General features: G+C 38.4%; 1 protein-coding gene across 1 annotated transcript; it reads left to right on the top strand.

Moving 5' to 3' along the window:
• Positions 1-15,514: 15,514 nt before the first annotated feature.
• On the top strand, positions 15,515-19,407 carry LOC131332743 (beta-amyrin 28-monooxygenase-like). Its single transcript, XM_058367043.1, has 3 exons — positions 15,515-16,486; positions 17,950-18,135; positions 19,106-19,407. The coding sequence occupies exons 1-3, from the start codon at positions 15,532-15,534 to the stop codon at positions 19,405-19,407; spliced, it is 1,443 nt and encodes a 480-aa protein (XP_058223026.1). The 5' UTR covers positions 15,515-15,531.
• Positions 19,408-27,340: the final 7,933 nt, after the last annotated feature.

Raw genomic sequence — 27,340 nt, 5'->3', positions numbered from 1 at the left:
GACTGCATGAGAGCCTTCATCATCTCATTAGTTTGCTTATCCCACAGAGGATGATTGATGCCTGGGGTGGTCCAAAAGATGAAGGACCGAACCCCTGTTGTTGCTGAGATGGGTAACGAAACTGGGTCATTTGGCCTTGAGGAGGCCGGAATTGCTGAACTTGTGGCTGAGGTGGTGCCTGGGGTTGCACCGGGGCTTTTTGATCCCTCCAACTGAAAAGTGGATTTTAGGCCCACCCTAGATTATAGGTATTTGAATACGGATCCCAACACTGGTTTATTGCATTCACCTTAGCCTGATTGCTTTGGTAGGCCTTTTTCACCGTAGGAAAAGCGGGGCAAGCGGTAACTAAATGCCCCAGACACTCATATAAGGCACAAACCTCCTCAACTCTCACCTCACTCACCTCGTGAGATAAAGAAAATAAATAAAAGATAACAACTTCATTGAATATCAACGAATAGCTTTAATAAATAACATAAATCAATACGAGTTACCAAAGTGCGGAGATCTGAACAAAACTTTGAAAACTTGAAGGGAAAAGAAAATCTGAAAAAACGTAAGAATAACGCTGTAAAATAATTTCTGAAACTTCCTGATCCCTGCTCCCGTTCTTTTTTCCTGTTCTGTGTAAGAAGTCCTCTCCCGAAATCGTACATTGGCTCCCCTTTTTTATATACCACGCAATCCTCTTTTTCTCCTTTTGATTATTTCCTGCCAACTCCAACCCACTCTATGGCCCACCATTTAAAGTCATCAACTAATAAACATTGGGCACCAAAACCTGTTTGCCGCTACGTATGGGACCGGCAACCTTAGGATTCGCATCTTTTGGAGTTTCCAATTCTCCCTAAAATTTATCCATTTTTAGAACCTTGTAAAGCGAGTGGATTCTGATTGGGTAGCGAGCGCTGGATTCCCTGCAACCATACCTCTCTTTTTTATCATTTGAGTAAGTTATCTGTTAGTACTCCCTCTGTCCCATAATATTTGTCCAGTCTGCGAAACGAGGCCTACAAAATAATGCATTTCTTTCGAGAAAAAATTTAAATTATTTTCATAAGTTAAAAGAACTCGTCGAGATCTAGTAAATTGTTGATTTTTTTTTTCAACTTTTCTCACAAAAATAGTATTATTTTTACGTCTCCGTTTTACAAACCGGACAAATATTATGGGACGGAGGGAGTATTAGTTAATTAATCAACTAAAAGACAAGGGGTGGCTAACTAAGAGCTAATTTTAATTCTACAACCTGAGGTTCCACAGCACACACTTCACCGTCCTTAGTCAATTCGACTCCGGTCTTACTGGGTATTGTGCTACATCGGTCTCAGCCCTACGCTTGGGGCAACCCATTAATTTAGGTCTAGGAAACCGTCAAGCATTTTTGGTGCCGTTGTCGGGGCCGGAATTCTAATTGGGTCGCAGCGTGCCTTTACCCAGCGACCAAACCTTAGAAAAAATTACTCACTCATTATTAAAAATAAAAAGAATAAAACCCTAGAATTAATCATGCTTCTATTATGCGAAATAAAGAAAATAAATAAAAGATAACAATTTAATTGAATACCAACGAATAACTTTAATAAAGAATAGAAATCAATACGAGTTACCGGAGCGATAGCTATGGGGATGGTAGGACAACCAGGGTCTTTACACTTGGTGGGGATCTCTACCTGGAGAATGAAGCTCACTTGCTCCGTTAGAAGCACTTTGTCCTAACTCTTAGTTCTCCGCTTTGACGTGCACAGATCCTTCAAGACCTTAGCAAACTGAGGAATTGCGTCAATGGCTTTCATAAAAGAGATAGGAAACTGAACTTTCTTGAATAATTTAAGCATTTGAAAGTTCACATTGACTTTAGGTTTCGCCACCAAACGATTTGGATATGGAGCAACGGGTGGCGCTGGAGTCGTAGGGGCCGCAGTTGCAGGCACCACCACTTCAGGAGACTCCGCCTCTTTCTCTACCTCAGGAACACTTCCCAAGTCTGGAACGACTGCTGGTGCAACTACCGGAGCCGGGGGTGGCACCGATTTCTGCTTTAGATGTAAGTCCTTGTCGATCACCTTCCCACTTCTGAGAGTGGTGATTGCCTTAGCCTCTTCCAGACTGAGATTCGGATTACTTGGGCCAGAAGAATCGCCCACATAATGAGTACCGACGGCATTGATTAAAGGTTGAGAAGGAAACTTTCCCTTCTCCTGTTGGACTTGTCCAACTGCCGCCGTCAACTGGGTCAATTGGGTCCTAATGTCACAAATTGCCTTATTGGTATGCTCAGTAAAGCTAATTTGAGACTGCATGAGAGCCTTCATCATCTCACTAGTTTGCTTATCCCGCAGAGGATGATGAATGCCTGGGGGTGGTCCAAAGATGAAGGATCGAACCCCAGCTGTTGCTGAGGTGGGTAACGAAACTGGGTCATTTGGCCTTGAGGAGGCCGGAATTGCTGAACTTGTGGCTGAGGTGGTGCGTGGGGTTGCACCGGGGCTTTTTGATCCCTCCAACTCAAAAGTGGGTTTTGGGCCCACCCTGGATTGTAGGTATTTGAATACGGATCCCATCGCTGGTTTATTGCATTCACCTCAGCCTGATTGCGTTGGTAGGCCTTTTTCACCATAGGAAAAGTGGGGCAAGCGGTAACTAAATGCCCCGGACACTCACATATGGCACAAAACCTCCTCAACTCTCACCTCACTCACCTGATGGACTTGTTTAAACTTCAAGTCCTCTAACTGCTTAGCCATTTTACGCAGCTGAGACTAGACATTGTGCTCTCGCATACTTGAGGTAAAAATGCCGGACCCACTGGATCCCTGCGCAGCCATGGCCCTATCACCGAGGTCGAAAGGTTCCCAACTTCGGTATTTCTCGGCCAACTCGTCGAGGAAGCCCCACGCATCGTCCGGGGACTTATCTAGAAAATCCTCCTCCTTATAGAGGTACTCAAGTTAGGTCGTCGCAATATTCAAACCCAAATAGAAAAAGGACACCAATTGGGGTTTGGCAAACCCGTGGTGTGACAATGATAAAAGCAAGTCCTTGAACCTCTCCCAACACCTCAAAATTGACTCGCCCTCTTTCTACTTATACGACTGAATTTGGCGAGTTAGGAGCTTCGATTTACTTTCTGAGAAATATTTCTTGTAAAATAGATCTCGGACAACAGTCCACGTCATGAGAGACTGTGGCTTCTGCATTCGCAACCATTTATCCGCATATTCCTTGAGCGAGGCTAGGAAAAGCTTAAGGCAAGCATTCTCCCACTGAGAAGTGGTGGCAAAGGTGCGCACCAACCCCTCAAAATAATGAATGTGCTCATACGGATCTTCATTCTCCTTCACATAAAACAGGGGAAGGGCATTATGCGTACAAGGCTTAATGGTGAAAGCATTACGTGCTTCCACCGTCTCGGTTGGTAGAACTATTGGACCGAGAGGAGTGGTCCTCACAGGATGCATGTGTGCACGCATCGACATCGGTGGATTTGCCATCGGTGGCTCAATTATTAAATTAACGAACAAACCACCGATATCAAACGACTCGCCGCTAAAAGACTCCTGATCTTCCACGGTTTCTCTCGGAACTCTCTCAATGGCTACGAGACGCCTAGTATTGTCTAGATAGTACTTAGGCTTTAGAGGTGACTGCTTTCCTACGATGGAGGATTGCTTACCTCTACCTATGATGACTTGATCGAAACAACTATAGAAACTAAAAAGAAAATAAAATAAAAACATCTACCCGAATTCTTAACACACGAAACCGTCTCCGGCAACAGCGCCAAAAATGCTTGACCGAACCCTAGACCTAAAATAATGGGTTGCCCCAAGCGTAAGGCTGAGACCGATGTAGCACAATACCGGGTAAGACCCCGGTAAGACCGGAGTTGAATCCATTAAGGACGGTGAAGTGTGTGCTGTGAAACCTCAGGTTGTAGTATTAAAAATTAGTTATTAGGTAGCCACCCCTTGTCTTTTTAGTTGATTAATTAACTAAAACTAACAGATAACTTGCTCAAATAATTAAAAAGAGAGGCACGGTCGTAGGGAATCTAGCGCGCACTACCCAATCAGAATCCACTAGCGTTTCAAGGTTCTAAAAACAGTTAAATTTAGGGAGAATTGAAAACTCCGAGGGATGCGAATCCTAAGCTTGCTGGTCCCGTACACAGCGGCGAATAGATTTTGGTCCCCCGTTCCAGCTCATATGAGTCTCGGCAATGCCTCGGATCGTCCAACGGACGTAGTTTTCACCAACTAAATTTATTTAATTAAATTAATGTACAAAAAAGTTGCGAGACGAATCCTAATTGGATCGCGGTGCGCTTTTACCCAACGACCAAATCTCATAAAAACTACTCATTATTAGAATTAGAAGGAATAAAACCCTAGAATTAATCATGCTTTTATAACGCAAGATGAAAAATAAACAAGAACCAACGAACAACTTTTGTAAAGAACAAAAATTAAAACGAGTTATCAAAATGCAAGTAATTGAACAAGATTTTAAATAACTTGAAGGAAAGAAAAATTCGGAAGAAACTAAACAATATATTCGGAACAAAAAAAACCTCGCAGCCCCCACTCTTCATTCTGTTCTTTTTGCGTGATCCCAAGGAGATATCACGGCAACCCTTCTCTTTGTTTTGTCTGTGCGTGGGAATAAAATAAATAGTCGGTCGGAAGAAAGTCGTGGTTGTGCGCAGCTTCCTTCTTTTCTTCTTTTTTCTTCCGTACCCTCAGCAGTCAGTAGGTGAATTGTTTATATAGGGTTGAGGGCTTTAATCACACAAAGGCCCTTTGGATTTCAAGAAATAATATATGAACCATTCAATTGTGAATTATTTTGCATTAAACCCCAATCTTCTTTAAAGTCTTATTTTTATCTAAAGTCTCAGATAACGGGCTCGAGCAACCTATAAACATAAAAACACATAATAAAAATCAGTTAACAAAAATAAAGGGCTAATAAATGTAGATTGGAGGGCCAAAATATGTATATTTTGGCACTTATCAGTAACCTTTATACGATTCGTAACTTTTTAGAAATATGATTCGTAACATTTTCTTTATAATTCATAATGTTTTGGGGATGCATATGATACACACCCAAATAAATGATGTGTATTGTAGCATTTCCCAACTATAAGACATGTTATTACAAAGTTCCAAGCTTTGAGAGCCAAACTAGCTTTAAAATCTTGTTTTACACATACTACAAGACATGTAATTACAAGTTCCAAGCCGAGAGAGAGAGAGAGATTACCATTTTAAAAATTGTTCCACTGAGAAATTACCTTTTTAAAAATTGTTCCACAATTAGAGGTTACTAAACCTATGAGAAATCACAAAGTTTTTTTTGGCATCAAAGAAGAACATCGTATAGTATATAAATGAGAAGAAAGATTACAAGGGTTTAACAATTATAAAAACAAAACACAATTGCATGTGCTATTGCCTATGTTAGAGGGCACCGACGACATGCAAGGGGCTTGAAGCCTAAGGAACAGAACACAATGTGAATACACGAGAAACAATAGAAAAAAAATAAAAACACAGACAACCAAACAACACCCCATCGCAAAGTTGAAGAGGCTATAGAAATAGTCGGGGTGGGAACCAATCAACATGAAAGGTCAAGTTCGTTTGCAAATACTATATATTCATGTATCAATGTTTTCTGTATCCAATTTTCGATGTATCTATGTACCGAGTGATTTGCAGTCGCAGAGTTTGTTTAAGATTTTTTGAAATGGGGAATCTTTAAACATGATTCTGCGGTTTCAATTCACTTGGTACATGGATGATGGATACACCAAAAATTGGGTACGGAAGAATCTCTAACCAAGATATATAGAAGAGGTGTCACCATAAAAGAAGAGGAAAAAAATGTTCGGGTTACAGGATACATCCCCCGGATCTCTCATTACCCTTTCACATAAGGAAACCCAATAATACAAACTGTACGTGACGAGAAAATTAGGATACCTTTTTCGAAATTTGCCGTAGGCCCCCGCAATGTCAGGGCTACCACATCGAATGAATCGAAAAATAAAAGGGTTTTTCTTGGCATATAACCAAAAAAAAAAAAAAAGAGTTCATAAAGGCACTTATAATGCATTTAAATAGAATTTGAGTTTAATGTCACCGTAATTAGATCACATCATTTAGAACGCATCTGGGGTTCCGCAGCTTTCGCTTCTTAAATTATGGCATGCATAACTTTTTTTTTTTCAAAAAGTAATCATAGAATTCCGATAGAAAAATGATACTGGATGCGAAATGTATAGTTTTTGAAAAAAGTCGGTACAAATCATAGGATATGTACACTAGATTGTAGTTTTTTAACAATTAACAAAAATAGTTTTGACATTATTACTACCCAAAATAATACCCTAAGAAAAGTAGGAGCATATGGGTAGAGGTGACAAATGGGCAGATTTGAATGGGTTGAAACAGGTCGCAGGTCAAACAGTAAACGGTTTGAAGCGGGTCAGGTTGAATATGGGTCAAGCCAAACCCATACCCGCCCGACCCATTTTCCTTTGATTTTGTTTTGTTTTGTTTGTTTTGTTTTTATTCCGTGCCAACACCCCACACCCCCCCCACCCCCCCCCCCCCTTTCCCACTTCCTTCTAATTTGTCTAAATAAGAGAAATCTGAAAAGTAAATTATGATTAAAATTTAATTTTTTTTGAATAAAAACGAAAAAATAAGCGAAAAAGACAGAAATTTTTACTTAATTTCGTCTTTATTCAAAATTATGATTTGCGAGGGACTTACGTGGGTCGTTGGTGATGGATATTATCAATTAAAAGTGGCACGAACTCCCAAAAAGGGTAATTAAATTGGGACAGAAGGAGTAATTTTTTGTGAATTTCTTAGTGCTAGCGTGAATAAATTGCCTTTGACCAGTAGTGCATATAAGCACCACTGGTATTAGCAACAGTAACAAAGAAGTCTTTTCGGCCCACTAAGTTTGGGCTCATTCTGAGCTTGTCCGAATTTTGCCAATTCAGATAATCCGAAATTAAATATTGTTTGGGCTTCTGAGGCTTCATCCGGTCCAATTGAACATGGAATTGGGCCTCCAAATGTTCTACATCAAGAGGTGTGTGGGATGTACGATCTATTCGGGAGACGAAATCGAGAGAAGTTTGTTTTATTTTTCTTTTTATTTTTCTGAAATAAGCACGAACCAAACAGTTCCTTGAAATATAAAGGGGTTTACTGGAGCAGTAATTTTTTCGAAGACGAGGTTGTGATAAAGTGAGCTGCGGGGGGGGGTATGTTTTGGTCGAACCTACGCGGTCTTGTTTTCTTGGAGTAGTTACCAACACGCCTTTTTGCAATTACGGGCTATCCATATTAAACCCATTTCTAACCCACCTAAATATGGGTTGATCCATTATATAATATGGACGGATTGAGTTGAGTTATAAGTGGACGGATTTGGACGGGTTAAAAAATATGAATTGAGATTGCCACCTTTAAGTATAGCGAAAAAGAGAGTAAAAATTGATATGGAATAAGTTGTCCGGTTAGGAATTGGAAGATTAGAGGGGAGGACAGGGAAAGGTCAAAGGAGAATTAAGTGAGAGAGATACTAGTAACTACTAGTATCAATTTTCCAACAAAATAGTCATGCACAAAGAATGGTCTTCCAAGTGTTTTGAACAAATTAAGAAACACCCAAGAATGGTCTTTGTAGAAAGAGTATAACTTATTTATGGAGTAGCCATGAATAAATTATTCACGGAACAACTCAATTTTATCTGTCCAAAAGTATTTTGGACGATCCGAATTAAAAACAATCAATTATTGCGGAAGATTGTTGTCCGTGAAGTTATTCTCCTCTAGAAAAAGTGGAATGGCTTAAAGCATTTGAATTTTGAATGGGAGATTTGATCCAATTAGTTTGGGATTGTTGTGTAGCTGTAGTTACTCCAAAGAGTCCATCACTTCAATCAGCTTTCCGGGCACAGCGGAAAGATGAGCGAATTTTCGTTGATACACCCCTCTTGGAAGGACCATATTTGAGCGATTATTCATGGAAATGGCTTGTCTGCAATCCAGGTTTGGACTACCGGGCTGCAGAGGTGCAGTCCTAGTGATAGCAAAGATAGTGTTATAATGGTCCGGATTTGTTTTCATATTCTTACCTGTAAAGTAAGAATATGAAATACTTCTACTGGTAAAAATATTTAACAGATATGAACCATTAATTGTCAATATAAACGGTTCAAATTGAATTGCACACGCTTCTCTGCAATTGACTACCGAAAAGTCGATCGGGCCCTTATTCATAAGGACGTGCTCCAGGGGAAAGTTATTGGGTGGTCTACCGCTAAGTATTTTTTGTGGAGTCTACTAAATAAGCATATGAGAACATGTGGCGTTAGGAGAGGTGTTGGGTACCACAAAGCTGACTAATTATTCATTAATTTATAAGTTATTTTTACTTGTAATTAAATAGCGTTTTTTTATAATCAGGTATTCAGCTAACTTTCTCACACTTCATCTAATCCTCAAAACCGATGCTACCGCCCATCTACTGGAGTCCCAATTAAACAGTATGAACTAATCCCAAAAGAGTTGATAGTACCTCAAACCTAAGTCCTTTCAGAGGAAGCGAATGTTTAAATCGTAAGTCTTAATAATAAAATTAAAATTCAACCAAACACCAAAAACAATTGTAAAACTTGTGTTTTCCTATAAAATATTTTACATGAAAATTATTTTCAGCTATAAAATATTTTACACCCAACCAAACTGAGCTTTAATTATATTCATTGCAAATGGAAGAATTGCCCGTTGCGGGATGTATTCTGGTCATATTCATGAACCAACGTTTATTTTAGAGGCCATGGAATCATATGATCTTGGAGGTCTAACTTATCTTTTAGTAAGCTGTCAGATTTTGGGGGGGGGGGGGGGGGGGGGGGGGGGGGGGGTTGCCCCTGTGTCTTCGAGCTAAGTTACATTGAATTTTTTCTCAACGAATGTTAGTATGGTTAGAGTAGTTAGATTAGCATCTGACAAGACTTGAAGTATGCCAACTTTCTTACTCCTAGCACCATAGTGCACCTTCTGATGCCGTTGCGTGGAAGGGCTCTTGGCCTCTTCGTCGAGATTTATTATGTATCAAACACTTTTGTTAGCGCAGTTCGAGTTTGGATGCCGAATTGTATGTGTGGAGGGCTGAACCCGAACATCCACTGGGACTGGGTCCGAATGGGCACAGTGGATCGAGTAGGCCACGCAAACGGGTTGAGACAAGCGGGGTAGGCCAAGCCGACCCTATTCAATTTGGGACTAACCCTAGAATGATCAATCCACGGGGCTGATGAGATGGGTTGTAACATGGTGGGCTGAGCCGAATGGCCTACCTGTTAGGCGGCCCAAGTGAGGGTCTGCATCAAGATCCTTCCACTTGGTTTTAGGAGCTTCTAGAATGTTCCATGAGCTAGGCTAGCATGGGCTGAACGTCACCATGATGTCATCGAGCTAGAGCGGTCAGACATGACATCATGGCATGTGCCATGAACACCTAGCATGCGTTGAATGGATTTTCAGGTCAAAGGTGTTTGGGCACACATTTGGTATACATTTTTCTTAAATCATGCTTATAATTTGGAAATGTTCTAGAATACCACGATTAGAATTAATATATTCGTATATTAACTTTAAATTCCATTATCAAAGTTGACTTTATAATTTCTCTTTTTCTTTGCAAATCAATTATGGCCATTTTATCTGTGTCCAATTATTATTTTTCCTTTAGTCGTAGTATACTACATTGAAACACCATTTAGTAATGAGAATCTTTGTGCATTTACACAATATGTGATAATTGCTTGAATACTGAATGGATGTTATTTCCTACTTGGCAGGTTCGTATGATGACGTTTAATCGGATGGGAATGACACTGTAAGTTATATTTAAAAAACCAAACTAACTTTCTCATTGTATTCATTGTCTTTGATAAGGCCCTGACTTTCATTTTTATTGTAGCCCTGGGATTTAATTGGCAAAGTGAAGCTTGAATCGAGAACTTCACACAATAGCAATCAACTTCTCACGAATCCATCATTAACGTTAAGAATCTCTATTTTACGAGTTCTTCGTTAGTTTTTGTTCTTGAGTTCTGATCAATTCAATTGATGTCTGTTTTAGGATTAAAAAAAATTGTTGTATGTTTCTATTAAAGTTTTGATATCAATGTTGAAGAAATCCGACTAATGGAAAGAAAATTTGAATCATTGATTGACATTTACATGTGATTAAAAAGAGAGCAAAATGGGTAGCATTGGATTCGTCTTCGATATGTTGCTACTCATATTCTTTGCATTGAATTGACCATTTGGATATCTGAAGCTTATTTTAAAACACAAATTTTGGTAGGAAAAAAACAACCAATTTCACATCTCATTTTTCAAGCATAATTAATGTATCTCTCTCTTGCTTATGTATAGTTCAATCAAATTAGATTTGTTTATAACCTTGGTGAAGACAAATATTCCTCTCTCAAAATTTTAAAGTTTAAACAGAATACTCGGGGTAATTCTTTATTTATGGTTAGATATGCAATATTAAATGGAATGCAAATGAGCCAGGATTGAAATTGAAGGCATATAAGACAATGTTCAAAGTTAGCATTTCAAGGTTGTTGAAATATTCTTTAGTGATCATAAGTTGTAGCTCAAAGCTATTGGTTCATATTTTACGTCTAAAATTCTATTTGTTTTTTGGATGATTTCAATTAGATCATTTGTTAAGTAAATACGTTAAGAGCGAAGTTTGATGTCGGAAGTATGTGCAATGAAAAAGTGTAAGTAGAAAGTTTGAAGTCGGAAGTATTTGGATCGAACACGGGTAGGTACTTTGAATGTATGCTGAAAATTTTAATTGGTCTAGAAAGTTTTGAACTCTCATAATGTGCTCAACATATTTTTCTTTTGTTGCACGGTTGTGTTGTGCCATGTCATCTTTAGATATATAGCTTGAGGCTTCGAGGGAGGTGCCTCCTTCAAATTGAAAAATTGTGTCTCTATATCTATGATCACCATTAAGAAGACCCTTGCTTGACGATTTTCTAGACCTAAAATAATGGGTTGTTCCAAGCGTAGGGCGGAGACTGACGTAGCACAATATCTGGTAAGTCTGGAGTCGAATCCACAGAGACGGTGATGTGTGTTGACTAAAAACTCAGGTGATTAGAATTTAAACGGGCTCTTAGGTAGCCACCCCTTGTCAATTTGATGCTGAGATTAACTAAACTAATGAAATTAATTGTACTTTTCAAATAATTAAAAAAGAAGGTACGGTCATAGGATTCATAGCTCTCGTAACCAGTTCGGATTAACTTGCTTCATTCAGTGTTATTAAAAACGTTCAATTTTAGATTGAAAAAGATACCCTGGAAGATGCAAAACCTCATGGTCGCCGTTTACCCATGCGCAACGGAGAATAAGTTTTGGACCCCCATTCTCCCATTCACATAGGCTCCGACAATGCCCAGGTTCGTCCACGGGAAGTATTTTTTCAATTTAAAATCGTTTTTTTTATTGTTTGAAAATAGGAGCAGTGCCCGGACTAATCACAGTATGTTAATCATCCCGTGACCCTACCTATACGACTACTCACTAATCATTGCGCATAAAATAAAAGAAACCCTAACTTGAAACATGCTCAAAATACGAAATAAACAAATGATACAAATCAAACAAATACCAAAGAACAACTTTGTTAAAGAACAGAAACTGAAACGAGTTACCAGTGTGCGAGAAATTAAACAAAATTTTAAATAACTTGATGAAAAAAAAAACTCAAAAGAAACTAAACAATATTCGAACCAAAGGATGAGAGCCCCAGTGCCGAAACCAATTCCTGGATCGCCTCCCTTAATTTTGTTCCACGGCAGCGCAGCTTTCTTTCCTCTTTTTTTTCCGTCCTTTTTTCCTTTACAAAATGCTGCCTTCCTTCAGTAGGTATTAGGTTTTGATTTTATAGGAACTGCATGTATTAATTACATAATGGTCCCTTAGGATTTTGTCTAATATTAAATTGACCACCAAAATTCTAATGCACACCAAAATTCTAATGCACTTCGCACTTCAATCCAAAACTTTTGTTAACTTCCATCTTTACCCAAAAATCATGAAAATTGAGCTCGAGCAACCTGTAAACATAAAAACGCAAAATAAATACCAATTAACAAATATAAAAGACTAATAAATATAGATTGGAGGGCCAAAATATACATATTTTGGCACTTATCAACCCTCAAGGAAGGGAATTGATATCCGCGCCCAAACATATGAGCTATTGTAATCATATTAGTTCGACTCTATTTTCCCATATTCTTCTTTTAATTTTTCTTGGTTTTCAGATCGGTGATTAACTGATTTTGTGGCATTGTATGTTGAAGCAAAAAAAAAAAAAAACACAATAGGTAGTCATTGTCTTGACCCTTTGCATATATGTTTTGGCGGAAGTTAGGGCAATTGGAAAGAGCATGTCATTATGCAATAGTTTAATTCGCCTAAGTTGTGACTATACTTTGTCTTGAAATTTAGACAAGTTTCTTTTTATTGGTTGTTGTAGATTGATTTTTGTCTTCTTATATCTGCTTAATTGAATCTAATTAGATGGATATTGTTTGAAGCTTATTTAAGATAACAATAAGACCGTGATTGAAATCCGGGTTTGTTGTTGGGTTGGTCAAAAGAGAGGGTAATTCCATTAAGTTGTGCTTCGAAGGTGTTGCATCGTGCCTTCAGGCACGAGCAATTACTAATATAGTGATAAGAAAAAGAAGACATAGCGGTAGAAGAAGAAAACAAATAGGTGGCTTTCTTGTTGTGAGAGCAATTTTCCAAAGGGGTTTTCTGTTAGATTTTGGAGGGCTTATGGACTCAAAGCCGTTGGCGATCAAGATCACTGGGTGCGGTGTATGTGCGACTCCACAGGTGATACTTAGAATGTTTTGAGAATTTACTTCGTTTGGATAAGTATATCTGTAACTACACAATAATTATGTTGATTTGATTCATTCTCATGATTTTTACTCATTCTGGGGTTCTCTACATATTTCTTTGCATTGTGCCATTGATTGCTTGCATATAGTTTTTGCTGATAGTGATTCGTTTTCATACTTTTAGGGCTTTTACGGATTGTTAGAAAACCCTAATTTTTTCAATGTTAACGTAATGTCTGAACTTAATTTACATACCTTAATCAATTGGGCTCCTCCTGTTTAATTCCATCAAATTGAACACGTAAAGCAGTGATGTGTCAGGTTTTTTGTGTTGAGGGCCATGGGAAAGAGAAATGCTAGGCTTACAACAAAATCCCACATCAATTTTGCTTATATACAATCAATCTATTTATACAATCAATGATGGTCAAGTCTTATAGCCTATATAAAAGTATTCAAGGGTTATGTTTTAGATACAATCAATAATACATTAATTTTTTTTTTTTTTAACACCACCATCCACTAGAACACAACTGCTATCGACCACCACCATTTTCTAGCTCCACCCTCTCCCATCCATCCTTTGCCATGATGATCAACCACAATAAAATGAAATGAAGCCATGAAGTCACCACAATAAATTGAAAAATAAAAAGAAGTTAATCTATGGCTCTATCACTTCTCACCTTCCCAATCTCACCACCATTCTTCATATCAAATTGTTTCATTGGCAATCTAGAGACCTTTTAGAGTGGAGGAGTACTGGAGTAACTCAGCACCGGAACTTCTAGCATTGAAATCCTTACTGCGACACTCCTTCCATCGAATACTCCCTCTGTTCTAATTTATTGCTTTCTTTTGGAGATGCCAACTTATAAAGATGTTGTGCGATGGGTCTTGAAGGACCCAACCACAACCTGACGATCATTGATCGCCATGATATTGAGAAAACAACAAACCAAACATATCCGAAAAACAGGGCGTAATTTACTCTATCATACCGTATCTTAATCATGGTGTAATTTGGAAACTTGGAGCGCGCTCTTTTGTTTTTGTTTTTTTTGAACAGCGAAGAAGAATTTTATTAAAAAAAAGAGAGAATAATACAAGAAGGAATACCAAGAACAAACCAAACAACTTGGAGCTAATATTGATTTATCTATTTGGTTAGAGACTTGTTTGACTATATTTTGCACCCAACGTTGTACATCTTAAAGTTAGAGACTTGTTTGACTCTAGTAGTTTTGTCTTGGCGTATGGATCTGCTAAAAGACTATCTCCCGTCCCAAATTCTTGAGTCAATTCAATAAATTCCTATCCCCTTGCCCCCTTCCATTGACACACCTGTTTGGGAACCAAATAATCAGGGAGATTTTACCTTCAAGTCAGCATATAATTGGCTCCTTATCCAGACTCTCATCCCCCCAATTGCATGCCTAGCCTTCCTTGGCGGCTGCTATGGCGGCTGAAATTACCCTCCAAATTAAAAATCTTTCTATGGTTTGTTTTGTAACAATGCTTTGCCAACCAATGAGTTCTTATTTCACCGTCACATCCTCAACACGGCACAATGTATATTGTGTGGACGACCTACAATGTATATTGTGTGGACGACCTACAATGCTTTGTTTGTAGCTCGTCTCACTTCATAATATACGGAATCAACTTTCCGTACACTACCTATGTGGGACGACCTACTGTATAACTTGAGGTTAACCTTTTGAGCCACATGGTTAGGCGAGTAGTTAGCAGGTCAGCTAGCGCGTGGGTCATGACAAAACATCCAAGAACAATAAAGGCTGTTTTCATGCATGAGATAGATTTCCAGGATCTCCAATAGCTGCCAAAAGTTATCCCCCAGGATCTCCAATAGCTGCCAAAAGTTATCAGTGGCTGCTCAAGCAAATCCGTTCTTGACTTTGGGCCAGACATCACCGTCACCCACATGGGTGAATTCCAACAAAACAAACGGAGAAACCAAACCAAAACCAAACGACAAAAACGAATTAGAGAGACCGAGATATACGAAGTTCGAGTTACGGCTGTAAAGCTACTTCATGGGCAAGAAAATGAGAGACGATTCCACTATGTGAAGAGAACTATTGTCCGAAGAGTAACAATGGTGATAAACAAACAAAGCTCTCACAAAGAGACACTTTATCTCTAATTAAGTCTCACAAAACTAAATCTCACAAAACTACTACTAGGATTTTAAACCAAGAGACACAGAAAGAACAGAGTTCCACATATGTGACCGATATCACACAGATATAGATTCGAAAATTGGAAAAAAAAAATCTGAAATACAGCATCACACCCGGTACATACTCCACCTTTAATTTTGTATACTCCACCTTTAATTTTGTATCCCAATTTTTCAATTACGGCAAACTTAGACTTTAAACATTTCAAGCTTAAACCACCATTTTTTTTTTCAGTGCATAAATGCAATCACATTGGAAAGCTGCTTTTTGCCTATAAATTTGCTTCTTCCCTTACAAAACACACACACACACACTAATCAGAGAACACAAGAAATAGCAATCATGGAGCTATTCTATGCCTCTCTCCTGGCCTTCTTTGTTTTCTCTGTCACCCTATCTCTCCACTTCCTTTTCTACGGCAAAAAAACCGGCTCCGGTCTCAGTAACCTCCCACCCGGCAGTGCCGGGTTCCCGATAGTGGGCGAGAGTCTCGAGTTTCTCTCCGCCAGATGGAAAGGTCACCCCGAGAAATTCGTCTTCGATCGCATAGCCAAGTACTCGTCCTGCGTGTTCAGGACGAGACTCTTGGGCTCTCCCACGGTCGTGTTCTGCGGGGCGGCCGGCAACAAGTTCCTGTTCTCCAACGAGAACAAGCTCGTCCAGGCCTGGTGGCTCAGCTCCGTCGACAAGATTTTTCCAGCCTCGACTCAAACCTCGTCGAAGGAAAAGGCCATCCGGTTGCAAAAAATGCTCCCCAACTTCCTCAAGGCGGAGGCATTGCAGAGGTACGTGGGAATCATGTACGGGATCGCCCAGCGACACTTTGCGGCTGACTGGAAGAATAAAGACCAGGTGGAGGTGTACTCTCTCACCAAGCACTACACGTTCTGGATCGCCTGTCGATTGTTCGTCAGCGTCGAGGATCCTGGCCATGTGGCCAGGTTCGAAGACCCCTTCACCGCTTTTGCAGTGGGGATATTATCTGTCCCCATAGACTTGCCCGGAACCCCGTTTAACAGGGCGATCAAGGCGGTTCATTTCATCAGGACGGAACTGGTGGCGATTATCAAGCAGAGGAAGCTGGATTTTGCAGAGGGAAAGGCGTCGCCCGCGCAGGATATCTTGTCGCACATGCTTTCGACGAGCGACGAAAATGGAAAGTTCGTGCACGAGGCCGACATTGCTGATAAGATCTTGGGGCTGTTGATCGGTGGCCATGACACCGCTAGCTCCTCTTGTGCTTCCATTGTTAAGTTTCTTGCTGAGTTGCCTGAGGTTTACGAAGGAGTCTACAGAGGTAATTCTCATTTCCTGTCTTCTCTCAAAGTTCTCTTTTTTTAATTTGTGCTTGCCTACAGTACCTATGTTTTCGCCGCGGTTTTAAATTGCAGTATCAAGAGACGTATAGGTATTGGTGTTACAGCTATATATCAGATACATGTAAGTAAATAACAATATCGGATCACTACAAGAAAAATTGCATTGGGTGACGAATGAAAATCGTCGCAAATTTTATGTTTTTCGTCACAAATAATATAGGTGACGAAAAAAAATTTGTCAACTAAAGGTTGTCGAGGATTCCTACCTGGTGACGAAATCTATTTTTCGTCACCTATAGTGCCTTTTGGTGACGAAAAATTTCGTCACGGAAAAATGACTTGGTGACGAAACCTATTGTGCTTTTTTGATGACAAAAAATTTCGTCACAAATTATTCCCTTTGGCTCGTCAAAGGTGACTCATTGGTGATGAAATTTTTCGTCACGAAAGACATTCTTATATATGAAAAAAATCTCACTTTCTTGCTCCTGCGGGGTTTCGAACCCGAGTCTCCTACGTTTTGCACGCATGCTTTAATCAACTACACCACACAAACTTTGCAGCATATGTTTGAAATATCTAATATATAACACATACATTGAACATTAAAATATATTTTGAACTATTAAACATTAAAATTAACAATTTTAATAAACATGAAAGTCGTAGCTCTTTATGTTATATTGTTCAAACCCAATTTAGATTATCTCAATCGGAGTTCTGAGCAAAGAGTTATGCCCGAAATATACTTGGTGACAAAGCGTAATTCATAAATTTCGTCACCAAAGGATAAATTTTTCGTCACTGAAAACGTAAAAAGAAGATGAAAATATTTTTCGTCACCAAATTGGTTCATTTGAAAACAATATATTTTTATTGTCACCGAATAGTTATCTTTGGTGACAAAAAATAATTTCGTCTCCTTTTTTACTCTTTTGGTGACGAAAATTTTATTTCGTCGCCAAATAGGAGCCTTTGGTGACAAAAATATCTTTTTCGTCACTAAATAGTTATAATTGGTGACAAAATAATTTCGTCAAGGAAGTTATCAAAACAGTGACGAATTTATTTTTTTGTCACCAAATATACTCATTTAGCGACGAAATTAAATTTTGTCGTTACTTTTTCGTCACTAAACATACTTTTTCTTGTAGTGGATGTATAAAATCTCGCAACATATATATAACGACCAATAAGAGATGTAACGATTTTTATTTAAAAGCTGATTTTCACAGCTTATTATACTTGCATGGTGGGTTTTCTGTACGAAATTGAGAATAGGATTTTTTTTTTTTTTTTGTATCACATGAATTTTTTCATATACAAGACCTGGAGACTATGAAAAAAAATTATTAACATATAGCAGTATTTTGTTTGAAGAATAATCAAGGGAAAGTAGCTTATTGTGATTTGAGGTACTTTTTTTACTTCGTGAGAACAGAGCAAATGGAAATTGCAAACTCAAAAGCAGCAGGTGAATTGTTGAATTGGGATGATATTCAGAAGATGAAGTATTCGTGGAACGTGGCATGTGAAGTGATGAGGCTTGCTCCACCAGTCCAAGGTTCTTTCAGAGATGCCATCAATGATTTCATGTACAATGGTGTCTCAATTCCAAAGGGTTGGAAGGTAATTATTATTAATGCATAAAATTGAATCGTTGAAGACGAATAAGGGACCCAGGACACAATGGCATCATAATAAGGAGTGAATGAACGGACACGAACACATCCCGATAATCGTATGCCGCCTAACGCCCAAAGAAAGTCGGCAAGAGACAACCGAAACCAAAACACGAACGCATCCCGATAATCATATGCCGCCTAAGGCCCAAAGGAAGTCGGCAAGAGACCAACGAAACCAAAACACTGATCATATAGCAAAAACTGCAACGAGGAGAACCCGAAAAATTGCCAAATCCTAACACTAAAATCTATTAATTCTATCAATAAAAGTTGATGAAAATTAATCCGTCAACAAGAATTAAAAGGCATACCCAGGTTGTTTTTGCTGTCTAGCGAGGGATCTTGGCTTTTTAATGAGTCAACTATTGGCCTGCAGACTTTTTGTTTTCGTTTTTTGTGATATGTAATTGACGTGAAGATCTGATAGGAGGGAGAAATTTTTCGGTGCTGGTGGGTATATCGCACGTGGTGTCCGCGCGGTACATCTGGGCCGTCCAATGCACTTTTGGACGGCTCAGATTGAAACCTTCTCTCTCCTCTCATCCCACCACTCTCTCTCAGATTGATACCCACTCAGCAATGAAAAATTCTTCGATAGGAGGAGCAATAAGTCTTGGATGGTTGTATTTGAGAGCTAGACAGTTGATATCAACTTTGATGTGAAGATTCCCCCCAGGCCTGTTCACTTAGGCTCTGGTGTGCTAAGGTTCTTATTTTTAAATTATTTATTTTTCGTTTTACGAGATAGGTCATTCTTTTACAAGGCATCACATTTAATTCAAAAAATAAGTAATTATTTCCCTTAACGAAACGGGGCCATAATTATTCCCTCAATTAACATGTCTACTTCAAAAGCTGAAAATTATTTTGTTGTTAATATCTAAATATATTTCCTATTCTATATTGATATGCAAATATATTGGAGTGCGCATTCAACGCACAGGAACGCTGAATTCTTTCCAGAGCTACTGAAATTCAATCCCTCGAGATTTGAGGGGTCTGGACCGGCTCCGTACACATTTGTGCCCTTTGGAGGAGGGCCGAGGATGTGCCCCGGACAAGAATACGCCCAATTGGAAATACTTGTGTTCATGCACAACTTGGTGAGAAGGTTCAAGTGGGAAAAGGTGATTCCTAACGAGAAGATGATTGTCGATCCCATGTCTATTCCTGAAAAAGGTCTTCCAATCCGCCTGTACCCTCACAAGGCTTAGACAGAATAACTCAGATATATTTGAAGGCTAAAACTACTCTAATTCCACCACTTTTGGAGTATTTCAGTTTCAATTAAAGTGCTTTATTCCATGATGAAGGAAAGAAAGCTAAAAATAGTTACAATAAATTGATACAGAATAAGCTGTTTTGCTTGTGAGTCATCTGGCAGCAAGTGGAAATGTATTTTATTTTGTAAAATTCAAATGAAGTGAATGAAATTAAGCAAATGATAATCATTGGGAAATTTACTTTCACTCTTTTCCGTGACACATTTAATTAATTGCTATCTTTTCTTAATACCCATTTTGGGTCAAGTCCTTGTGCTACTAAAGACACCAACGGTGCACATACCAGTACGTGGGGCCCACTCCGGATGTCACACGAATAATCCGCATGTAATCTGAATGAAAAATTAGAAGATTGGATCGAGCACGTACACATATCCAATCAAGCTGATTTTTCACGGGCCCTCTCTTCTTTTTCTTTTCTTTTTTTAAATTATTGAACAGTTCAGATTATCTGTGCGGAATCCGGATTGCCCCGCATGCCAGCACGTGCACACACCATCGCCCATTTTAATTTGGAGGAGAGGGTGGTCAGTTGGATGAATATATAGTTGATCACTCTTTTGAGTTTTCAAATCTGCTATTTGTGAGAAACCAAGTTTGTCAAGTTAGTTGTCTCATTTCTCTCTTCAATGGTGACCTGAGTTCGAGACTCACGGGGAGCAGGTTTAGATTTCAGAGATACGGATAGCTTCTGAACCCCCCGTTTACTAACATACTAACACCCCGTTAACCCCCGCTGATGTATACTGTATGACCAAAAAAAATAAAAACTGTTATCTGTCTGTGGTTTTTCAACTCCACAACTTGTCAATCGTGCCATATATAGTTCATGTACAAGAGCAGTAGAGGCTTGTAGTTGGAGTCTGTGAATTCAAATGGAGATATGAAAAAGGGACGGAGCGCACAACACAATAAGGAGCAAACAAATACGAACACATCCCGATAATCATATGCCGCCCAAGGGTCGAAGGAAGTTGGCAAGAAACCAACAAAACCAAACACTGATATAGCAACAAGGAGAACCCAAAATTGCCACATCCTACCACCAGAACCCCAAAAAACTGTGTAGTAAATTTTATTTATTCTATTAAATATAGTTTGAAGAAAAAAATTCATAATACCTCCACTCAACGACTAATAGACTCTCAAACTTTCAAAAAAAAATCAATTTTACTTTCGAAGTTATCTTCCGTTATTTAAATAGACCATTTACATCAAATTCTGTTAAATTGATAACAAAATTTGTTAGCAGGTGTTATTTTTGTTAAATCATGACTTTAAAAGGCATACCTGTTTTGGGAGTATTTTGAAATTCTGTTAAATTGATAACAAAATTTGCTAGCAGGTGTTATTTTTGTTAAATCATGACTTTAAAAGGCATACCTGTTTTGGGAGTATTTTGAAATTGATACGTCAACGAGAATTAAAAGGGGTACAGATTGCTTTTTTGAAGCTCATGAGAATCTCAATAATCAGCTAACTGGAATAGCATATGCTGAGACTGAGAGTCCTCTGGAGGCTTCGGATAAAGGGTTAGAGATAGTGGAAAATATTCAGGATTAATCTCAAAGCTCGCTGCTCAAGTGGAGGGAATTAACTTACTTGTAGATTTGAACCAAAAGGAAGGTGCTTCACGTTGTATTACTCAGTCTTTTGAGGAGTACCGCCAAAGAAGAGAGGCCTTTCATGGAGAGGATTATGTTATTTCCAGTGGGGGAGTAGAAGCAGTTGAAGGGTTACCTAGGCGGTACTCTAAAGATGGGAGTAACTTTCCCGGCATTAGTTCGTCCGTTGATGCCATAATTAAAATGAGAAGGGGAGTGAGAAGAAGGAAAATTAAAAAAAAAAAAAAAAAAGCATCTCACAAAGATTGAGGCTAAATTCGATAAAGTGGATCATAGAAATAAGAAAGGCCCTTATTCCTCAATGTTCTTTAAGGAAGCTCGCAAGATGTTGGACATTGGTAAAACTTTGGGTATTGAAATTAAAGGAGGGAGGAATTATAATTTGAGGAGATTTGTTGAAATGGAAGAGGAAGAATTAAAAGAAATGATACATGCTTTAGATGATTTTGAGGAAGAGGATATCTCAGAGGACGATGTTAATTTCGTGGAGGATGCATCCCTTTCTATGGCTTTTGGATCTCGAGTTTGGGTAGGTTTGAGGTGTCTTGCTTCTTTTTTGGTTTTGCTTGGCGGCTATTTGGTTTTGGTTGTGGCTTTTTCTTTGTGTTTTTGTTGTTGTTGGTGGAGTTTTAGGTTTTGGGGTTGAGGCTCGTTTGGGTCCTTGGTTGCTTTTCATTTGGATTTCGGTGGTTATTTCTGGGCTTTAGTTGGCGTCTTGCCTTGTTTTAGGTCTCGGGTGGCTTTTAATTTGTCGGTGTGCCTTTAATCCTTTTAATCTTTGTAATCCTTTATAAAGATTAATAATTCTTTTACTTAGAAAAAAAAAAACAAGAATTAAAAGGCGTATCCAATTTTTGGGTATTTTGAAATTGATACGTCAACAAGAATTAAAAAGCATATTTTTGGTATATTTTGAAATTAATACATCAAGAAGAATTTAAAGGCATACACAGTTTTGGAGAGTTTTTTGAAATTGATACGTCAACAAGAATTAAAAGGCATACCCAGTTGGTTATTGCTGTGTACAAAGGGATCTTGGCTTTCTAATGAGTAAAGTACTATTGGCTTGTGGACTTTTTGTTTTCGTTTTTTTGTGATGACTAGCAAAAGTGCACGTGCGTGCACGTGATAATTTACTACGACATTGTATTGAGTTTGCCTTGACTTAAATTAGACCTCCTGCTAATGAATAGTGTGTTCGGGACTACAGCATCAGTCGATGTGAGTTTAAGTTGACCTAGACACCTAGGTATAAAAGAAAAAGATCTTGTACATAAATGTTCAAAATACCCAAATGAGTTGAACCAATATAGAGCACGAGACATTTTGAAGGATGTTAATTAGGCAAGAGTTCAACCCAGCTTTTACCTCTCACCATTGGTTATAGCTTGCACATTATGTTCTCGGAATTAGAAAAAAGAAACAAAAATATTGGCCTTGTTCGTTTCCAAATTTTACTTTGTTTTAAATTTGTTTTTCAACCATTACCCTATATATATCTTTCTCCAACTATTACCTTATTTCTTCAATTATTAATTTCATTTATCTCACTATCTCTCTACATTCATTATCCCTCTCTTCAATCATTATCCTATTTTTCTTTCCGGCCACTACTAAAACTAAAATACCCGAAGTTACCAAATCAACAAGGCTTGATTCAAGCTTAAAATTAATGGGAGTAACCAATTCTGGTGTCCGGTGTGCAAATGATACCCGAAATAGAACGCGCTCATGGTCTAGGGAGATATTTTACTTTTTGCCCAATCTCAACAGTGCCTCAATCCACCAATATTTCATCAAAGCATGTTCCATTGTTTCCTCCTCTCCACAACTGCAAATATATTCTTTCAAAAATGATACTCACACAACAATTCAAATACAACAACTTACACAATCTCTCACATATATATGGGGCCCACACATAGTAGTGTGCGTGGAGTCCACATGCATGTGAGAGGTTGTGTAAATTGTTGTGTGAGTAGCATCTTTGATACTCTTTTCTTGCTTGCCAACCACACAACTTGGTCCAAAAAGCAATGTTGACGTACTATTACATAGTACAACTTTCTCAGGCAAAATACTTTGCTACCAATACTATCCAGCAGGATCGTAATACTCCTCCCATACCAACTTTCTCGGGTTCTCTTCTAGCGCTTCCTAACCAATTGATAACCTGATTTCACAATGGAATATGGTTTCACAAGTGATGTTATGATTAATACAGGCGCAAGGGATTGTGAGAATACACTTCCACACATGGGATATGATCCAATAGTTAATTACTCCGTACTATTTTTTAGAAGAGATGGGCATTGCTGCCTCAAATAGGCTAAACTTGAGAGAACACAACTTTAGGATCAGGTTCATAGGATTTTAAAACTGGATTCGGCAGGCCTCTCTTAAATCTTGTGAGACCAGTGACAATGTTTCATGTATTTAGAAACAAGGCGTAGATTTTAAGAGATTGTTAATGTAGCCAATACTTCAATCTGGCTTTATCACATAAAGATGATCCACCTTTTTCTAAACATGCATATCTCTTCACAGTGAGTAGTACATAATTTGCCAATCCTTTTGGAATTCAAAACAGGTTCAAGCATATTCGTAAAGTGTTTGGACAAAATAGTTTCGAAACAAGGTTAATTCGTGAGATAATCCCTTTAAGGACATATAAACATTGGTATTAACTGATCGTACACTTGTTCGTCTTCAAACATTGTTGTGAGAAGTATTCTTCCTGTATGTTTATTCCTACAGCAACGGAGAAACAAACTATTGCATATATGGGTAATCAGTCATAAGTGATACCCAAGCAGGGTGTTTAATTAATTGCTCCAAAATATAACATAAATTGAATTCATTTCTTCCAGACCCATGAAACAAAACTTACTTCCTTCCTTCAACACCATTGTTAGGATTCATAGCACGCACCACGAACTCCATCCTCCATGGCGGCACCGAGCCAACTGACTCTTTTTGACATGAACAAAACTTCCAATCATAGCCAACTCTAGAAATTCGGATGGATTACTTGAGCAATTATCGCTACGGTTTGAGAGTTAGGCGCCTATAATGGTCGGCTTGAGAGTCAGGCGCCTATAATGGTGGTTTGGAACTCGAAGTCTGATTGCTAGGGCTTGAGGAGTCAGGCGCCTATAATGGTGGTTTGGAACTCGAAGTCTGGTGGCGAAGCGGCGGCAGGCTTGGAGTCTTTAATAATCAATAGATTGGAAGGGTTGTGTTTTGTCGGTGGACTTGGAGTCTTTTATAATCAGTAGATAGATTGGAAGGGTTGTGTTTTATCGGTGGACTTGGAGTCTTTTATAATCTGTAGATAGATTGGAAGGGTTGTGTCTTTTCGGTTTAGGATGGGAAGGTTGCCTCCAATAGTCGTGTATGCTCTGAAGTCTGAACTGGCGTGAATAAACTTGGGGCAAGTGTGTTAATAATTGTAAGTGCTTGGGGCAATTTTGGAAAACAAAAAGTAGGAAACACCTTCATACATTTTAAAGAAGTAGTATAGATTAAGTAGGATTGATATATACGAGAGCTAGCTAGACAGTTGATACGAACTTTGATGTGAAGATTTCTAGGCCTGTTGACATAATTTTATTCGTTCAACTAATTAACATGTCGTCTACTTAAAAAGTTGAAAATTATTTTGTTATAAATATTTATATTTCCTATTCTATTGATATTCAGCTATACTGGAGTGTGCATTCAACACACAAGAATGCTGAATTCTTTTCAGACCCACTGAAATTTGATCGCTCGAGATTTGAGGGGTCTGGACTGATTCCGTAGACGTTCGTGCCCTTTGGTGGAGGGCAAGGATGTGCCCCAGAAAGGAATATGCCCGGCCGACATGGAAATACTCGTGTTCATGCAGCACTTGGTGAGTTTTTGGAAGTGCCTCCGGCATCATCATTGGTTAAGTGTGAGCCTTAATTTACCAGTCAAAGATTGGATTATTTTCAACGCCAAAAAGAAAACTCCTTTTCGTTTGGATGTTAAAAAAACTCCTTTTCGTTTGGATGTTAACATGCCCTGGGCCATGGTTTTTGTGGTTCCACTTTGGCAACTGTGGAAAGCTCGCAACAAGATGAGCTTTGACAATGTTGAAACAACATCAATTATGTGCTTAAGGCAAGTTAATATATATCTACGCTAAGGAAATTTTTATTGCTTTTAAGGCTTCGCATGCTAATGATAAACATCATGGGACTCTGATATTTTGGGTTTTACCCTCACCAAGACATCTAAAGTTGAACACGGATGGCTGCTTCTACGAGTCCACCAATACGGCTGGCTTTGGAGGAGTGATCAGAGATAGCTCGGGGAACTGGATCCTAGGTTATTATGGCAAAGCAACCTGCACCAGCAGCTTGGAAGTAGAGATATGGGCTATTTACAGAGGTCTCACGATCATTTTGGAAAAGGGCATGTCAAATGTTACCATATAGTCTGATTCGAGCATGGCAGTTGGTTTTTACAATGAAGGACCACCTGTTGATCACCCTCACCGTCACATAGTTGAAGAGCTCGAAGAATTGCTGCCCAGACAAATTCATCCGTCATCCACATCTATCATCAAGCCAACCAAATTGCCGATAACCTGGCCAGACTTGGATCGCAGCAGAATCAAAATTTAGTAGTCTCTAGCTCCATTCCTTTTGCAGCTAGGGAAATCGCCTTGGCCGATGCTATGGGTTTTGGCCATCTTAGGATCTAGTCTACGACTATCGTAGTTTTTTTGAACCTTTATGAATGTCGTTTATCTGGCTTGTAGACTTTGATCGTCTAAGTTAATGCATGATTTTCTGCTTGACAAAAAAATGGGAAAAGACGATTCCTAACGAGAAGATGATTGTCGATCCCATGTCTACTCCTGAAAATGGTCTCCCAATCCGCCTCTACCCTCACACACAAGTCTTAGACAGAATAATTCACATATAATTTAAGGCTAAAACTACTCCTTTAATTCAACCACCTTTGGTGTATTTCAGTTTCAAAGTGCTTAATTCACTACAAGAAAAATGAAAATTGGTGACGAAAAAGTGGCGACGAAATTTTATTTTGTCACTAAATGAGTATATTTGGCGACGAAAAAATAAATTCGTCACCGTTTTGACAACTTCCGTGACGAAATAATTTTGTCACCAATTATACCTGTTTAGCGACGAAAAAAATATTTTCGTCACCAAAAGTACCCATTTGGAGACGAAATACATTTTTCGTCACCAAAAGCTTAAAAAAAGGTGACGAAATTATTTTTTGTCGCCAAAGATAATCATTTGGTGACAAAAAAATATTTCGTCGCTAAATCAGACCAATTTAGTAACGAAATATTTTTTTTGTCACCAAATGCTTAACTTTGGTGACGAAAAATAATTTCGTCACCATTTTAACGTTTTCAGCGACGAAAAATATATTTCGTCATCAAATGGGTACCTTTCGTGACGAAATTTATGAATTGCGCTTTGTCACTATATGTATTTCGAACATAACTCTTTACTAAAAACTCCGATTGAGATAATTCAAATTGGGTTTGAACAATAACTCAATTGCCTACAACTTTTATGTTTATCAAAATTACTAATTTTAATGTTTAAAGGTTCAAAATTACATTTGAAATATATTTTTATGTTAAACATATATGTTATATATTAGATATTTCAAATATTTATTGAAAAGTATGTGTGGTGCTGTTGGTTAGAGCTTGCGCGAAAAACTCAAGTGACTCGGGTTCGAAACCCAGTGAGAGTAAAAAAAAAGGATTTTTTTCCCATATGAAAATGTCTTTTGCAACGAAAATTTTCGTCACCGATGAGACTTATCAGTGACAAATTTTTTCGTTGCCAAAAGGAATAATTTATGACAAAAAATTTCGTCGTCAAAAAACACAATAAGTGAGGAAAAAAATTTCGTCACCAATTATTCACTTTTTGATGACGAAATATTTCGTCATCAAAAGACACTATAGGTGACGAAAAATAGATTTCGTCACCAGGTAGGAATCCTCGACAACCTTTAGTCGACAAATTTTTTTTCGTCACCTATATTATTTGTGACGAAAAACAAGCAATTTGTGACGATATTCATTCGTCACCCAATGCAATTTTTCTTGTAGTGATTTATTCCATGATGAAGGAAAGAAGCTAAAAATAGCTACAATTAATTTGATAGAATATATATCTCTACCTAATAAAACACAAGAGTGTGGGGATCACACAATTACA

This window comes from Rhododendron vialii, chromosome 1a (genome assembly GCF_030253575.1).
Source record: "Rhododendron vialii isolate Sample 1 chromosome 1a, ASM3025357v1".
In the NCBI taxonomy this organism is placed as follows: domain Eukaryota; kingdom Viridiplantae; phylum Streptophyta; class Magnoliopsida; order Ericales; family Ericaceae; genus Rhododendron; species Rhododendron vialii.
Note: the sequence above shows the minus strand (reverse complement) of the source record. Positions and strands in the feature narration are given on the sequence as shown.